Source organism: Pseudorasbora parva, chromosome 11 (genome assembly GCF_024679245.1).
Source record: "Pseudorasbora parva isolate DD20220531a chromosome 11, ASM2467924v1, whole genome shotgun sequence".
Taxonomy (NCBI): Eukaryota; Metazoa; Chordata; class Actinopteri; order Cypriniformes; family Gobionidae; genus Pseudorasbora; species Pseudorasbora parva.
This window is the reverse complement of record NC_090182.1, coordinates 15126987-15139755: the sequence shown is the minus strand read 5'-3', so window position 1 is coordinate 15139755 and position 12769 is coordinate 15126987. Positions and strand designations below refer to the sequence as shown.

The window sequence follows — 12769 nt, the reverse complement described above, 5'->3', positions numbered from 1 at the left end:
TGAAAACTATACCCCATATAAGTTTAAATGTGTTATGTATGTTTGTTTTATTCTCCCAACCATGTTCATGGAGGCCCCACACAACCACATTTAGCTTGTCTCCTTCATCTGACACGCCCATTTTCAGGTCTTAGAGTCTTAGATATGATAATTTTAATCAAGTATGTTTGATCAGGGAGACATGCAAAATGTGCTGTGTTGGGCCTTCAGGATCATGGTTGGGGAATGTTCTATAAAAGACCAAGGTGTGTAACTCTCATGTTACGATTCGATCCATACCACGATACGATGATATTGCAATAGTTCAAGACTTGTGCTAAAAGGTTTAAAACAATTTTTTTTTTTTAATTCTGTTGATTAAAATGTTACATGTGGTACCTCTATTACATTGGGGGTGAAAATTAATAGTCTTGGACTTGGTGCTGGAAATGCAATGCAAGACGATGGTGACACCACAATAAAAATTATTCATAATTTTAAAGCTGAAAATAGAGAATTCACTAGATATATTTAAAATAATGTAGGGCACTTTTTTACTAGAGACACAAGACATTTGGCATTATGCAGGACCCACATATTCCCCCATTACATTATTATACATTGTATTCAACATTATATAGTCGTTTCTTATAGTACTGACACTAAAACTCTGCAAAATTGATTTTTTTTCCCCCTCACATTTTCATTTTGGGTAAACTGCACAATATATATGGTTGCATTTTCGCATTGTAATATACTGTGACACAATATATTACATCCCTTAGAAGAACCCTCCTAGTTTGCTGGTTTTAGATAGCCTCCAGTCTTTTGCCTGGTTTTATAGACACTTTTAAACTAGTAAAACTGGGAAACGAACTTATACTATCGAAGACCATCAAACTGGTCAAGTTGTGATTTTGTACACATGCTTTGTTAATCTTAGCATTCAGGTCAATCGATTTACACCTCCAGGCCACAGGGGGCAGCAGAGCGTCAAACACACATTACTCCAGAAGAACAGACTGCATAGCTTCAGGGACGTCTGCTGGTGAAGTGGTGTCAAAACAGGCAAGAACATCATGTATTATTTAATTTACGCGTTTGATACAGTCTTCTAAAATTCGTTCGAGGTCAGTACTAGATTAACACGATTTAAATAGTATCGTTATTGTCAAAGAACAGGCTGAATTCGCGAGTTTTAGACTCGTACTAATGACTTGATGTTTTCCCGGTTAAGCTAACAAGCTAACTGATTGTTTTGATCATGTAGCATCTCATTTCAACGCACAATTTCAAAGATTTTGAGAGCTTTTTTTTAGTAGACATACATTTTATTTCAGTGGCTTACTTAAACATTTGAAATAAACTAAGAATGACTGTTGTTGTTTATTTTAGCTCATCATAATGCAGTGTTTGGGCTGCATATCCCTGACCCCGGCAGAGTTTTTTTTATGCCTATGTTGTAAACTGAGCAATTCACAGTAGTTTATTCATGCTTCGCTTCATTCAGAGTTGTTTATGATTGCTTAAGTATGCATTAATGCAGTATTGTTTTTTTATTGTAACATTTTATTCCAATTGAGGATTTCAATTAAAGTCTTTGTTTTGATGACAAAGGGCCTGTGAACCTAAATTATATTTTGTAAGTGAACTGTTTATTTTTAAAAGGACATTGATGTTGCATAATCATGTATATAGGCTATGAATCTAACTACTAAATTCTATGTAAACTATTTGTATATTACCCAAGGTGTCAGTCTGACTTTTGGCAATCTTCTTAACATTTACTGACCCATTGGCTTGATTTAATCAGCATTCAGTCATGCAATAATTCCATTATAGTTGTTCATTTAAATTATCTACCTTGTAATTAGTTTGGTTGCCTTTATATGTAATTTTTGGTTCCCAATTCCCAATATACTAACCTAAAAAAGATGATTAACACAAGTTTTCTGTTGTTTTGCAGGACGTGTGTGTGTGTGTAAGCTGTAACGGCTGTGCTGATGGAGCAGTGTGCGTGTGTGGAACGGGAGCTTGAGAAGGTGCTGCACAGGTTTGTCACGTATGGGCATCAGTCAGAAGAACGGCTGGATGAACTCTTAAGGAATGTCTGTGAGCTAAGGAGTCGATTGGTTGCCTATGGTGAGCTCAGAGTCTGCTTGAATACCATAATTTTTGCTTTGGTACAAAATGAACCTCTGGTAACTTGGTATCTACCTTAGGCAACAAAATATCTGTGTATCTACTGGTGACTGATGAAATGAAGGCTTGGTGATTCATGTGAATGACACACGTGACATGGCAGAATATTTGTGCCATTACACTGCCTTGTCAGTGTGTGATTATATATTTAAGTAGTGAGTAATTTTAATGAGCAACATGTACTTGGTATAGGATTAGTTGCATGTAATAATGCCTCGTTTATAGTTATTACAGTAGAAACTACATGTAACATGGACACTGTAAAATAAAGTGTTGCCTATATGTGCATAATATGTATAAAGACGATGGACAAAAGTTAATTTGTAGAAGAATATGGTATTTCATTCATACTTGCATGTCAATGCTAATTAATTTTCATGATAGAAATTAATTACAACACCTCATCTGGTGAATAACACTACACTAGTACTGAAATTTGGTATCGTTTTGTGGTGTATTGGTCCATAAAAAAAAATGTTTTAAGCCAGTTAGCAACTTGAGAGAGTGATTCATATGTCAATGCTTGTATATGAAAACAAGTCTAAAGAGGAGGATGAAGTCAACCAAGTGCCTTTTCAGCTTTGAAAAAAAATATTCAGTGACATTAAGTCAGGAACAATAGGTGTACTTTGGATGCCTGCATAAATAATAGCCTGCAGTGCAAACAAACATGTAAAAACAGAAAAAAAAACTGTTTTAGCTGTATAACCTCTAGCCCACACGTTAGGTTTGTAGATGGTTATATAAGCAGAACTCCGTTACATAGATGAGTCACAGTAGCATATGTCTGTTCAGATCAAAGTTCGCTCAGTTGTTATATTTCATTGTACTCCATTTCTACTCTAGGTGTACAAGATGCGGATTTGTCAGTGCTCCATCAAACAATGGCCCAGTGCTGCAAGGAAATCAAAGAAACTGTGCAGATGCTCGCCTCAAGGCATAAGGACATCCATGGCAGTGTGTCAAAAGTGGGGAAAGCGATTGACAGAGTAAGAGTTTGAGACCGGAATTGTTTGTTGTTGTTCAATTCAATTGCATTAAAAATTAACAGCACATCATATAGTCAAGTTTATTTATTGGCAGTTTATCTTAGTCAAGGTTTCTCAAAGTGGGGTTTGCAAACCTCTTGGAATAAAAAATCTAAAACAAAAAATTACAATTGAAAGAAAAATCAAATTAAAAGTGACAAAGTACAGCTCAGGGGTCTCATTTATAAAGCGCGCGTACGCACAAAACAGGGCTGGAAACGTACGCACGCCAGTTCTCACACAATGGTTGTGATCTATAAAAAACAAACTTCACGGCAGATTATGCGGACATTTAAGCAAACTTTGAGCTGTGGGTACGCACATTCTGGAGACAAAGGGAATTGGCGACACAGGTGGTGAGAACGATTATAAGAATTAATGATTTTCACTCCATTTCATACGTTATATCCACATTATCATGAAGATTAAATCCAACAGTGTTATTTGTGCTGATTGTTTTATGTTAAAGGCATCTAGTAAAATCCATTCGTAATTCAAAATGTATTTAAAAATTGTAAAAAATTATAATCAGCGCTGCCTTACAGTCACATCGTCCACAACGGGAGCGCAGGAGGAGATGGCGCGATGTGATACAGAATAGCATCAAATACCCTTTTATTAGAAAACTGCAGAACATTTAAAAAAAGAAATATTTACCTTAATGTACATATATCATAAAATGTCAAAGTCTGCAAATACAGTCATGAAGCACAATCGCTACTCCTCATCGGTCCTAGCCTACTATTACATTACAAAAACGTCATGAAGAAGCATGTGTTCACTATAACATTTTGGTCTTAAATTTTTATCCCACAAATTAATTCTGTGATTTTGTCAAGGTGTTAACGATCAGTCTATTTGTTAGAAACATATAAATCCTCTGGTAACCTGGGTATGTAATGCTTCATGGAGGATATGGAGAGAACGAGTTTTCATTCAGGGACATTATCAGCAAAACTGCATGAATTTTATTTTATTTGTAGTGTTTAAAATTAATGGGAATATGCATGCAAATGATATGCAGATGAGGTCATGCATAGTAAAACTAGGCATTGTAAGCTCCATATATGGGGATTTTGGGGAGGAGACAGGATGGAGATGCATGTACGCACAATATGCTGCTGGCTGTGATTTATAAAGGGATTTTTGCGCAGGTTCTTGTGTACACATGGTTTTATAAATTAGAATTTTTTGAAGCGTGCGCAAAATCTAACTTTAGTACGTACGTACACTTTTAGGATGAAATCTACGCAAAGCTTTATAAATGAGACCCCAGATTCTTTACTTTATTTATGGTAAAATTAGCCTTGTAGTATGAGTTAACATAGTAAATAATATGAGATCGGAAAAGTGCCTTTTAAATGCTGTGTTCTCTTGTCCAGAACTTTGATGCAGAGGTGAGTGCAGTTGTAGCTGAGAATGTCTGGGACTCTCCAGAGAGGCAAAAATACCTCAGTGAGACTATCGTAGAGCACCTGTATCGACAAGGTATGCTAAGTGTTGCAGAGGACCTCTGCCAGGTATGCTTTTCTTTTGTATTTTTCTTAAAAATATTGTAAAAATGAGTGTGCATTTCTGTTAACATTGCTGTACTTCACATTTTTGTTAACCTTTGGATTTATAAGCGCTAGTATTTGGTTGACAATTTGATCCTGCCATTAACATAGAATGTTTCAATCTGACTTCACAGGAGTCTGGTGTAGTAATCGACATGAGCATGAAACAGCCATTTCTCGAGCTCAACCGGATTTTAGAGGCTTTAAGAACACAAGATCTCAGACCAGCTTTAGAGTATGTGTCCCATCTTTCTGGTGCCCACTTTTTTTATTTTATCTTCACGTACACTGCATTTCAAAAGTTTGAAGTCAGTAAAGATTATTTTTTTAAACAAATCATTACTTTTCTTCAGCAAGGATCCATTAAATTGCTGTTTTTTTTAAACATGCTATTTTTTTCTGTTTCAGAGGCATCACAGTTTCCACAAAATAATAAGCAGCGTAACTGCTTTTAATATTGATAATAATAAAACATTTTTCTGTACCACCAAAAATCAGCATATTAGAATTATTTCTAATGGTTGCTTCAAATTCACACGCAGGAATATTTTTTTTAAAAGATATTAAAACAGAAAACGGTTCTTTTAAATGCTAAGAATATATCGCAATATTACTGTTTTTACTCAATTTTTTAATCAAATAATGCAGCATTGACAATCATAAGAGTATTTCTTTTAAAAACAATAAAAATCTTATTGACCCTCAAACTTTTGTATGGTGTTGTATGTATGCACATCCTCTCAGACTTTAAAAATACCCTTGATTTTTTCAGAACATTGAATTGGACGGGGAGTGGCTTACAATATTGGTTTGTTGTTGTAGATTTCAAGTTAGTAGTTCTAACAGTTATTTTGGTTGTATGGTTGCTGTGGTAGGTGGGCGGTGACCAACCGACAGCGGCTGCTGGATCTAAACAGCACCCTTGAGTTCAAGCTTCACAGACTCTATTTCATCAGCCTGCTCAACGGGGGCATAAGCAAACAGCAGGAAGCTTTACAGTATGCACGCCATTTCCAACCCTTTGCCTCACAGCATCAGAGAGGTGAGGAAAGGTGTAGTCCCAAACTGATGGAAAAACTGCTTCTTTAACCTCAAGTCTTTTATGTAAACATATGGGTGTAACCACCAAATCACCATTGAGGCTGTTTTTACCAGTAATGTCATGTTATTTGAAGCAGGTATTTTGTTCATTTTAAAGTTCTTGGTGGATTGACAGCTGTGTTGCGCTACCTGATTCATTATTATGAACAAAGTCTGACATCTGAGCCTTGTGTGTGCTCTCTAGATATTCAGATCTTAATGGGTAGTCTAGTGTACCTCCGCCATGGGATTGAGAACTCTCCATACCGCAGTCTGCTGGAGACGGATCAGTGGGCAGAGATCTGTAACATCTTCACACGGGACGCTTGCGCCTTGCTTGGACTCTCTGTGGAGTCCCCGCTCAGTGTCAGGTCAGAAATAATTGTACAATCTCCCTAAAATCTCTCCTGATCATGTATGATTTTAAGGGTAGGCCCTAACCACTGATTACTTAGATGTCAGTTAAGGGTATTGAGAGTAATGAGGGTGTAAGGGTATTGAAGCACACTTTTAAAAGTTAAACATTAAAAAGTTTAAACTTGAAAGTCCACTTTTTGTAATGTGTATTCAGTGCTCATCTGCATAATGTACTGTTATCGACTGACAGTCATGCTCTGTTTTAGGCAATTTCTTTCAAATAGTACTGACAGTAAAATCTTTTCTTAGCTTTAACGATTTATTATTACTTTATTACTAAATCCTGTTTTTATTCTATGACTGTCCATTAGTTTTGCATCCGGCTGTATGGCGCTGCCTGTTCTCATGAACATCAAACAGGTTATTGAACAGAGGCAGTGCAGTGGTGTTTGGACACATAAGGATGAGCTGCCAGTAAGTCTCTCTCTTTACCTTTTAATGCTTATTCTAAATCTTGTTGGTTTTAAATGTCTATATGTCTATGAAACAGTTTGTTTGTATGAATTATGTGAAATGTTTACATCATAATTAGGGATGCACTAATGACTTAGAACCAGAATTACTGATACCAGTATTTTGATGGTTCTAATTTTTGTAAACGGTACAAAACAATATTGAGTAGAATAGTATTTCATCCTTCATATCTCTGAAGAGTGATTAGTTTTATCATATTTATAAAAGACAGATAAGTTGTACCATAATAGTTGGAGCTGTTATAGCAGAACTCGTGCAGTAGTCACAAGCATACACACAATACATCAGGGCATTTTCCATGGATAACTTTTGATTCATTATACATTCTTGTTTTTTACATTATATGCGCCAATTGCCAACAAAATACAGATAATTGATGCAGTTTAACTCACCGCCTGTGGTTTCGACTCATGGACAGGAATAAACAAACATACTCACAGAATTCCGTTGCTGCTCAAGAAAAACAAACTGCATCCACTGTTTCCTCAATGCTGGGTTATTTGGGAAGTTTAAGAATGTTATCTTTCCCTCACAATCAAAAACGCACTTTATTGACTGTTGATTTCATGGTCTAAAACAAAATTACACCACTGCTGATGGCTGTCATAACATGAACAAAGCTCCTTGATGGGTGTGCTCATGCTCTTGCCCGGGTTGATGTGGGCATGTGCTCATCCGGGAGAAGTGCCCATAAAAACAGTTTTGCTCTTTATGACATCATACAGGGCCGTACTCAGCAAAAAAACTTTCTGAAACTTGTTCAAATCCTTAAGGAGTGTTTTTGGCACACAAATATGTCATATGTCCAACAAATTTTTCAAAATTTTGGCTTGTTTAGCTTGAGAATCTAACTCTTTAACAGTGTAAATACACAGATCAGGCCACTAAAATGACCACTGATTATCTCTTCATCAAATCACCTGTTAGTGGGTGGGATATATTAGGTAGCAAGTGAACATTTTGTCCTTAAATATGATGTGTTAGAAGCAGGAAAAATTGGCAGGTATAAGAATTTGAGCTAATTTGACAAGGGCCAAATTGTGATGGCTAGACAACTGGGTCAGAGCATCTCCAAAACTGCAGCTCTTGTGGGGTATTCCCAGTCTGCAGTGGACCGTTCAAACAGAAGAGCTACTGTCGCTCAAATTGCTCAAGAAGTTAATACTAGCTCTTATTAAAGAAAAGGGTATCAAAATAAACAGTGCATTGCAGTTTGTTGCATTACGGGGCTGCATAACCGCAGACCAGTCAGGGTGCCCATGCTGACCCCTGTCCATCGCCGAAAGTGCCAACAGTGAGCATCAGAACTGGACCTCAGAGCAATGGAAGAAGGTGGCCTGGTCTGATGAATCACATTTTCTTTTACATCACGTGGATGCCTGGTTGCATGTGCATCGCCTCCCTGGGGAAAACATGACACCATGATGCACTATGGGAAGAAGGCAAGGCGGCAGAGGCAGTGTGATGCTTTGGGCAATGTTCTGCTGGGAAACCTTGGGTCCTGCCATCTATATGGATGTTACTTTGACAGGTACCACCAACTTAAGAATTGTTGCAGACCATGTACACCCTTTTATGGAAATGGTATTCCCTGGTGGCTGTGGCCTCTTTCAACAGGACAATGCGCCCTGCCACAAAGCTAAAATGGTTTAGGAATTTGAGTTTGAGGAGCACAACAACGAATTTGAGGTGTGGACTTGGCTCTTCAGATCTCAGTCCAATCGAGCGTCTGTGGGATGTGGTGAGCAAACAAGTCCGATCCATTGAGGCTCCACCTCGCAACTTAAAGGGGGTGTCGCCTTCAGGGATTTAGTAGAGTCCATGCCTTGATGGGTCAGGGCTGTTTTGGCAGCAAAAGGGGGACCAACACCGTATTAAGAAGGTGGTCATAATCTTATGCCTGATCAGTGTAAGTAGGAATGCTTGAAATAGCATTAGACCCCAACACAGATAATTCAAATCAAATAATGATCTACTCAAAACAGATACATTTAGTTTATTTTTTAAAGACCAGTACTTTTTATTGGCCAATGTTTGGCTGATACATCTGCTTATTATAATGTTAAAGGATAACTGTGATCATTTCAAATATATTAATGCTTTATCTGTTAATCTCTGCTCTCTGTGTGTTTAGATTGAAATAGACCTGGGGAAGAAGTGCTGGTATCACTCTGTGTTTGCCTGCCCTATCCTGAGGCAGCAGACATCAGAGAGCAATCCACCCATGAAGCTCATCTGTGGACATGTCATATCCAGAGACGCTCTAAACAAACTCACCAATGCTGGAAAGTAAGACGCTGACTTAGGCATCACCCAGGCACAAATGAAGTGTACTTTCCGTCCTTCAGATGAGATGTTAAACTGAGGTCCTGACTCTCTGTGGTCATGAAAAAAATCCCAGGATATCCTTTGAAAAAGAGTAGGGGTGTAAGCCCAGCATCCTTACGAAATTTGCCCATTGGCCTTTGTCCATCATCATGGCCTCCTAATCATCCCCATATACTGATTGGCTTCACTAAGCTGTCTCATTTTCACCAATAAGCTGGTGTGTGGTGGGTGTTCTGGTGCAAAATGGCTGCTGTAGCATCATCCAGGTGGACACATTGATGGTGGTGGAGATTGCCTCTTCCATATGTAAAGTGCTTTGAGTGCAGAGAAAAGCGCTATATAAGTGTAATAAATTATTATTATAAATATTTATTACTTCACTCTACATTTACATTTAATCTGTGCTGGCAAACTGACCCCAGACCCGATGCCTGATTATTTAAAAAGTGCACTCTGCACATTCAAGAATGAGAACCTAGTAGCAACCACATAGCAATGCACTGGAAACCAATGTTTGGTGCTGTTAGTCATATTTCACCTTTTAAACTAGGGGTTCATTGTTGTTTTCAGTTATAAATTATATAAATGTATTGAAATTAAATGATTTTCTTTACTGACAATGTCTTAAACTCTATTTCCAGACTTAAATGCCCATATTGTCCAATGGAGCAGAATCCATCAGATGCCAAACAGATCTTCTTCTGATGTCTTTTTTCGGAGTGTAGCTGAATGATGTGTTGAAGAGCTCTTGGAGCCACAGTTAGAATGATCCTCATTCACTGGCATGACGAGCCTTCTGTGGCGGCTTCTCCCCCGCGACGCCACCTCCCTCTCCAAAGCTTTTAGTTTGCAGAGGCCGGTGGCCATGGCAACACACCTGTAGAACCCGAGTCAGTAAGTGTACCTAACGAGGAAAAGATATTGTGGATCATTCATTTGTTAACAAGGCCTAGTATAAACAGGCTTTTATGAGTATGTATGTGTGTGCGCATTTCACTTCCTCTTCATTTGTTTTAATTGCAGAGTATTTTTAAGTTTCCATGGTATAACACCTTTTTTCTTTGAGACTTTTATTAAGCAAATAGGCGTGATGCATCTGTGTGGGTGACTTCTTGCCAGAATATATCCACAGTTTCCTCTTTTGAAATCACATTTAAATCCATGAACGGGGGATTCTTTGCACATGTACGTGATAGAAATGGGTTTTCAGTATGTATATTAACAATTACAGAATAAAAATGATTGGTGAACGGGTGCCTGTTGATTATAAACAAATTCCGTCTCTTTTCCCAATGTAAAAAAAAATGTAATTGGAGTGAATGGCATTTTGATTAGTGCATTAGTGTGAATATTCATCAGAGATCAGAGGATGTGTGTGTGCCGACTGTGATCTTGTTCCTTGCACTGGTCTGATGTCAGAGGAAACCTCTTCATCCAAACTGTCTTGCTCTTTTTAAAAAAAAAGTTTATTAAAAATCTGCAGTGATTTGTGATGGTATAACTTTTCATTAGTATAATTATTACATATGTAATATATTTAAACAGTTTACACACACACAAATTGTTTTAACAGATTTGACTGGGCTTGCATTAGCTGTCACGTCTTTGGGCTCCTCTGCTTAAATAATCACCACACACACACACACACACACACACACACACACACACACACACACACACAGACACACACAGACAGACACAGATTCGAGAAATGCATCCTTTGCAGACAGTTGCATTAGCGATTGAAACTTTGCCAGCATAATGTAATGAAACTATATGCCCGTTAATGTACAGTTGATGGTAGACTGACTGTGTTTTAATGTTTTCCATCGAGATGAGAATTTCCAGGTGTTTTCCATAATCCCTGAATGTAAAGTTCATTGTTTATATCTGTATAGGTGAAGGGAGAAGGTTCAATAATATTGTATCCCTCAGGATATTCATCAAATGCTCACTGGCTTTAACACAATGTAACTGCTGATTGTTCCGTTTCACTTTGAGATCAATATCTTGAAATGTGCATGCCGAAGCGGAATGTGTGGTTTGCCCTTTTACAGTGATTAAATGGAAAAAAGAAATTTCAAAACCCTGCCCACCTATAGCATACATGATCCAGACCTGAGACCTGAGTATCATCTATCTGAGAGAGAAACCTTTCTGGAGCTCTTTGACATTCTCGAAGGTCGGGCGTACCAGCACAGCTGTGTTTTACAGCAAACTATGTCAGATTTTTTTTCTTTCATTTTGGTAAAAGCAAAGACTGTCCTCTTTAAGAGGTGTGTAGGAGTGCTATGTGGCCACTGACATAAATCTGATAATAAACTTTGTCTGATATTTCTTTTAGTAGACAATCATTTATTACCTCCCTGAAATTTGTAAGATCAAAGCAGAGTAAAGTGCTTTTTTGTTTTAGTTTTCATTCGGTGATTGAGAAATGACTCTGCTTTCTCTACTAACTACCACAAGGCAACTATTGTAAATATTGATCTTCTAACAGTACAGTATGTTTATTATACTTGCATCTAAATAATAAAAATATTTATACTCAGCTTTTGAGTTTTCTGTCTGCCTCTACACACAAGTTTTATAAACAAGTTTTGCACAAATGCATGATGCTGTTTTTAATTTAAAAAGAACCTCTAGAATATTTTATACCGCCTTTTTTGAAAATGTTTAATATGCAATAATTTATCTTAGTATACACTATCAGTGTTATACATGTAAATACAATGCTTAAAAAAGTGAGCAAAGAAGACAATATAATTTAATATAAATTATATATAAATATATACATTCAAATAATTCTATTTCAAACATTTTTTTAATGGTGCATTATGCAACTTTTCCGTCCGCTAGAGGGCGCCTATTCTAAACAAAAGGTGGTTAGATGACGCCAAGTTTGAGCACAGCAGATTGGTGGTCTTCACACCTCTCAGCCGGTGGCAAAGAATTGGGATGGGACTCAGGCAGAAATCGTGTTCATGGATGCAGTTATTTAGGTTGCTGTAGTATGAAGCAGAGTAGGACTGATTTTCGTGGAGCTGAGCAAGGCCGCTGGAGGAATTATTAATGAGATGAACAATACACGCCTCATGAGCATCAGGTCTTTTATTATGACGGACGGGACACAGTCGCCGGCGCTATTTTCACTTTCCGGTCATGAGTATGAGGTAATGTAACTGTTTATCATATTAGATATGTTTGAGTGTGTTGAAAATTATGTTACGACGTTACTCTGTGTTCGCTCAGTGGCTGCTGTGACACTTGTTCACACTGCTAAGAGTAAATCGCTTCTGCCAAATAAAACCCAAAACCGAGGGTAAAGCAGAAGCAAAGGCAGCTCCCTCACCTCCTGGCTCCTTGGTTAAAAATAACAATTTTCTCACAATTTACAAATAGTTGGAAACATTTGGGATATTGTAAGTACTCAACTGAACAAAATATATAACACTGGCCTGGTGTTTTTGTCTGGATATTTTACTGCAAAAATATTATATAGTGCACCTTTAACTTTATATTCTTTCAAAGAATACTAAAATGGTTTCTACTAAAAATAAAAAAAGTTTCTACTAAAATCAAGTGACACTGAAAACTGGAGTAATGGTAGTAATATTGTGAAATATTACTACCATTACTCCAGTTTTCAGTTTGTATTGGTTTATGACATATTCTTTGCTTCACTACAGACCAAACTGACTTAGATTA

The 12769-nt window shown here is 37.3% G+C and overlaps 1 protein-coding gene across 2 annotated transcripts; it reads left to right on the top strand.

Annotated features, from left to right (window-relative positions):
* The first annotated feature begins 934 nt into the window (after positions 1 to 934).
* rmnd5b (required for meiotic nuclear division 5 homolog B) lies at positions 935 to 11612 on the top strand. Of its 2 annotated transcripts, none has more exons than XM_067457193.1 (10): positions 935 to 1047; positions 1946 to 2121; positions 3028 to 3170; positions 4592 to 4729; positions 4900 to 5000; positions 5641 to 5807; positions 6051 to 6216; positions 6574 to 6676; positions 8871 to 9025; positions 9706 to 11612. In XM_067457193.1, exons 2-10 carry the CDS (start codon positions 1983 to 1985, stop codon positions 9767 to 9769), a joined length of 1176 nt encoding a protein of 391 aa, XP_067313294.1. In that variant the 5' UTR covers positions 935 to 1047; positions 1946 to 1982; the 3' UTR covers positions 9770 to 11612. The 2 variants fall into 2 exon arrangements, with proteins under 2 accessions (XP_067313294.1, XP_067313295.1); XM_067457194.1 differs by having other exon boundaries at positions 975 to 1109.
* Positions 11613 to 12769: the final 1157 nt, after the last annotated feature.

Excerpts from the sequence above, each read along its gene's own strand:
- rmnd5b (XM_067457193.1), top strand. The coding sequence starts at position 1,983 with ATGGAGCAGTGTGCGTGTGTGGAACGGGAGCTTGAGAAGGTGCTGCAC. Across the intron at positions 5,808-6,050 it reads TGCCTCACAGCATCAGAGAG|ATATTCAGATCTTAATGGGT; the intron begins GTGAGGAAAGGT and ends TGTGCTCTCTAG. Across the intron at positions 9,026-9,705 it reads AAACTCACCAATGCTGGAAA|ACTTAAATGCCCATATTGTC; the intron begins GTAAGACGCTGA and ends CTCTATTTCCAG.